The 4,779-nt window shown below is 30.7% G+C and overlaps 1 protein-coding gene across 1 annotated transcript in view; it reads left to right on the top strand.

Annotated features, from left to right (window-relative positions):
• The window catches only part of KCNT2 (potassium sodium-activated channel subfamily T member 2), a 226,476-nt gene that overhangs the window by 206,873 nt on the left and 14,824 nt on the right, over nt 1-4,779 (top strand). Inside the window, 1 exon segment of the mRNA XM_017874830.1 lies at nt 4,219-4,239. Coding sequence (XP_017730319.1) covers nt 4,219-4,239 — 21 coding nt within the window.

Genomic DNA, 4,779 nt, shown 5'->3' with positions numbered 1-4,779 from the left:
AAGAAAACATTATTTTTTTTCAGATTATATAAAACACAGAAAAGAGCTTAGTGGATCTAACAAAATAAAATTGACTCTGACAATTCAACATGTCTCTCAAATACCAGATGATTCGAAAACAAAGTTTTGAAATTTAAATAACCATCAGTATTCAAAATGGCCCTGTTCTCTTACTTGAATTTAAAGAAAGACACTAGATTTCAGGAAGTAGAAACTTCATTCAGTAATTACTATCGGAGAGTCTATATTTTTGCTTAGTTTTCTGTCAGATCTCGATTTTCCTCAACAGTTCAGAAATCTTTGCTTCTGTCACTCTCTCCTAAATGAACATATATTAAAGGTTTAGTCTATGGAAGTGGTCTGTGGCCTGTGGACCCCGGAAAGATTTGAGGGCTAGAAGTATCACACTGAATTCTGAATGCTAAGTTAAAAGATATATTCTGTACACTTTACACTTCAGCAAATTGGAAGACTCTCTCCTAGAAAAACTGACCAATCCAAGTGGAAGGGCCTAAAATACAGATGGGGGAGGTTCTTTAAGTTTAGTAATCTAGCCAGATCACCATGAAATGCAGCAATAAAAAGAATCTCACCTAGAGCTTTCAGATACATTATTAGTCATTTACTCTAAGAAGACAACTAAACATTCCCAACAGAAGTGAAAAAGCTTATAATACGAAGTTCAGGAAGTTATTAATAAACTAGAGCAAGCATTCAAAACATGGGCAAAGAGTAAAGAAGAGATAAATTTAGAGAACTAATCTAGAAGTTCTAAGATTTTAATCATAAGATTTCAAGGAAGAGGAAATGCACACAAATTGAAGAAATATTACTATAATAATTCTAGAAAAATCAGTAGTGTGTTAGTTTCCAAATGGTAAGGGTTCCTATGTGTCCACAACAGTGAGTTAAACAGTGAATCACATCATCACCTTTCAAAACACTGAAGGTAAGGAGAGGATCCTAAAATCTTTCAGAGAGATGAGCAGGAGACCATAGGATAGGTCACATGCAAGGTCCTATTTGGGTTTTCTCAACAGCAATACCACAAACCAGAAGAAAATGGAACAATTCTCTCAAGATTTTAAAAGAGTATTATTTTCAAATTAGAATTTTTTATCCAGTCAAAGCAAACTTGTGTAGGAGTTGAATAAATCAGATGTCAATTATATGTATTCTCCAAAAATATCCTTCCCATGTCTGCTCTCTAAGGAAACTACTACCACCAAAATGAATAAGTAAAATGAGAGAAAAATAATGATCTTCAGGAAACCAGATGTTTTATGGAAACCAGTGACAATAATGAAGTAAAGGGGATCAACAGGATGGTGATGAAAAGACCCCCAGGCACAAAGGGAGACCTAGAGCAGGTCAGAAGGCTTCAGAGAGAATTCTTTAGGAAGATTAAATCTATAGACTTCCTGATGCATCTCAATGTTTTGAATTAATATTAGACAGTAGCCAAAGAGTTCAGGATAAATTATTGCATGTATCTAAGTACATATCAAAGCAATTAATACAATAAAGCGATTATTGACTTGAAGAATATAACACCATTATCAACAATAAAAAATGTGTACAGGAAATGAATACTAACCACATACCTATATATCTCATCTGTAAAGTATACTTAATCATAGTATGTCCTGAATTTTGATCCAATAAAAATTGTGTTAAACTATTTTGAGATGATGAGGGCAAACGTAGTGGATTATATGGAAAAGATTGTTAATGACTCTCCTTGCAGAGTGAGAAGTCAATAGATAAAAGCAGAAAGTGAAAAAAGCATGAAATAATAGTCAGGCATATTCTATAGAAACAGAGAGAGAAAGAACAACATATCCAACTAAGAGGCAAAAGTAGATGGGTCTTATGAGAGGGAATTAAGAGAGATTATACTATAAGCTGCTATTTTTGTAAACAAGCTATAACATTTTCTGACTGTTCAAACCATGCATGTATAACTAATAAAAACACTGATAGATATATAGGCATAATGTAGTGATATCATACCCATTCATTAATTATTTCTTTAGTATATACACATTTAAGTGCTAAGTTCTACTCTGTACTATGAAGACCTTTTATTAAATATCAACATCTTATATAAGGATAAACACATAATATAAAGACTTCAGGCTTTGCTTTCTGGTTTATTCATGAAATTAAAAAGAAAAAAAAAAAAAAAAACTTTTAAAGGCAGATGCAGGTTTTCATGCCACATCATTTTCTAGCCTGTCTTTAATATCTTCCCACATTCTGAGTAGAGAAAACAAAAGTTATCATTTGTTATATCTCTGATATAACTGCTTGGCTGTGGGGGTGGGAGAAGCACTGCCTAATGTTTAGCTGACATTTTTAAAAACATAAATGTTGGTAAAGAACATTGATAATCAACACTGGTAACATTTATAGAAAGCCTGGAATACTATCTCATTTTTTTCTGATGTGGTGTAGATTAGTGAGAGGAGAAGTTACACAAACACAAGCAGAGAATAAAGTGAGGATCCACACAGTGACTGGAAAACCAGCCTATGGAAAACAGAGTAGAGATGGAACTGCCCATTCTTAATTAATCATATGTCCTCCGTGCCAGGAGAACTTCTACCACCATCTATGTGTTTCTAGTTCAGGGAATTTCAACAAACATCAGATATTCCTGGTTTGAAAATATATACAGGAAGGACAGGGACACATATTACTCTTAGTGGACAAAAGGATCAGTATTTTCCTTCTCAATCCATAATACAAAATTATAAAATGCAAAAAGGCTCCCTGAAGTCATTTAGTGGCAAAACCTCACCTTAATTTTCATGAGATTCTTTATAATGTTTACTTATTTCATTTAGAGTGAATATTTATACTTTTCATTGCAGAAATATTAATTTTGAAAATAAAGGATGCCCAGGTTCCACTGGGGTATTGTCTACCATATAGCATATAACATAGTATTAACTTTCCAAAATCTGAACAATTCTGAATTATTAAGCATATTTGTCCTTTGGTTAAGAAAAGGTAAACCTAGGTTTGCCTCCAGTTTTCAGTGTGCAGAAAATCTCATTTGTTTGAAGTATACTATAACCAGTGAACATTTTACTAGAAACCAGAAAAACATCTTTTAAAGCATATTAATGTACCAACATCATTTATAGTGTATGCAGTAAATTTGTGGAATGTGTTACCCTGAATTTTGGCCACTTTTATAGTGAATAAATCTTGTAGCTTCCAAAAATGTGTGTAGTGGAATAAGCATTGTCCCATCTGCCAATCATTAACACTTTACTATTAGAATGGGAAGTAGCATTTACAATATATTATTAAGATATGAATTTACCTATTATAAAATCTTATTAAGATTATTTTAATAAGGCTTAGGATTGATTGGTTTTAAAATTCTACCTGTCCATTCTTTGCTATTATTCTCTCAAACAACATTTATTACATTGTGTCATGTATAAGGAATCCTGAAATAGTTTCAAGAAACCCACAATCAAATGTTTATTATGCATTTTGTATATTTTCAATTATAGATAATACCATTATAATACTTATAATACTAATACTAAATGAGTTATATTACAAGTTATATTACATGAAATAATATACTTGAAAATGTTACTTTCACCTGTTCAAAAATGAATAGATTATTGTTCTTTAAACTTGAAGAATAAGACAGCATGATTTTTATTTATAACCCCTACTTAGCTATGAAACATTGATTAAGGAAATCAATTATTTTAGATTCCATAGCCAATCTGAAAGCTCAGAATATTTCTGTCAACTAACTTAATTACATGTATATTTAGGAAAAAAAATCAATCTTACTGTAAGATCTGAAATTAAAAAATAGTACAAACATTAACACCAATAATGATTATTGAATGTCAATAATTATATCAAGTATTCTGTAATGACTAGAGTAGCTTTATAAACTACTACCGATTATTCTATTTTCTTCTACAAGCACCACTTTTTCTATCAAACTTAGGATGACAATTTCAGACAAAAATAATCTAACAAGACTGAATATTTAAAAATAATAGCTTATTCTTCAGCTAATTTGGTTCAAAAGCCCTATGACAAATACTCATGAAACTGGATTTTGTTATGTTGGTATATGTTACATTTTGTCCTTGTTACTGATTGTTACATGTATGTATTGTTTAGTCATTGTTTAAACTGTGTTTTGTGTGTTTCTTTTTCCCTCCCGTGTGTCAGTCTCGAAAAATACCATCACAAGTAAGTATTTTCCGTTTGTTTCCCTTTCCTCAAATGGTGTAATATGTTAATTCAGAGCGATTAAAGAAAATAATACAAAATATTGAATTCAATACTCAGATTTTAAAATGAAATAAATCAATTAAACTTAAATGCATATAAATGCTTTATTTTCAAATTAATGTACTTCTATTTCCCCAGTAAATTTCCTGGAATTTGCCATTGTAAAGATTAAATTCTAAGGAGTGTTTATGTTTCAATATTTTTGTGCTAATTAAAGTTAATAATGAAAGATATTTCAAGATATTATCGTGGTTTTTAAAGTGATTAGAAAACTAGTTTTCTTTCGCTTTTCAACTTTTTAGAGTAGGCCTCCTTCATCTACTATACAGGAGAACCCTTACGTTATTCTTAGTACATTCTCTAATTACACATAAAAGGTTATAGATTTTAGACTGATTTATTTCAGAAGCTGTTTTACTTAACAAAGGTGTATGTAAATACTCTTAAGAATATTACTTATGTAATGTTTTACTTAACAAAAGTTTTACTTAACAATGT

This window comes from Rhinopithecus bieti, unplaced genomic scaffold (assembly GCF_001698545.2).
Source record: "Rhinopithecus bieti isolate Rb0 unplaced genomic scaffold, ASM169854v2 scaffold_9420, whole genome shotgun sequence".
Lineage (NCBI taxonomy): Eukaryota > Metazoa > Chordata > Mammalia > Primates > Cercopithecidae > Rhinopithecus > Rhinopithecus bieti.
This window is presented reverse-complemented; position numbering and strand designations above follow the sequence as displayed.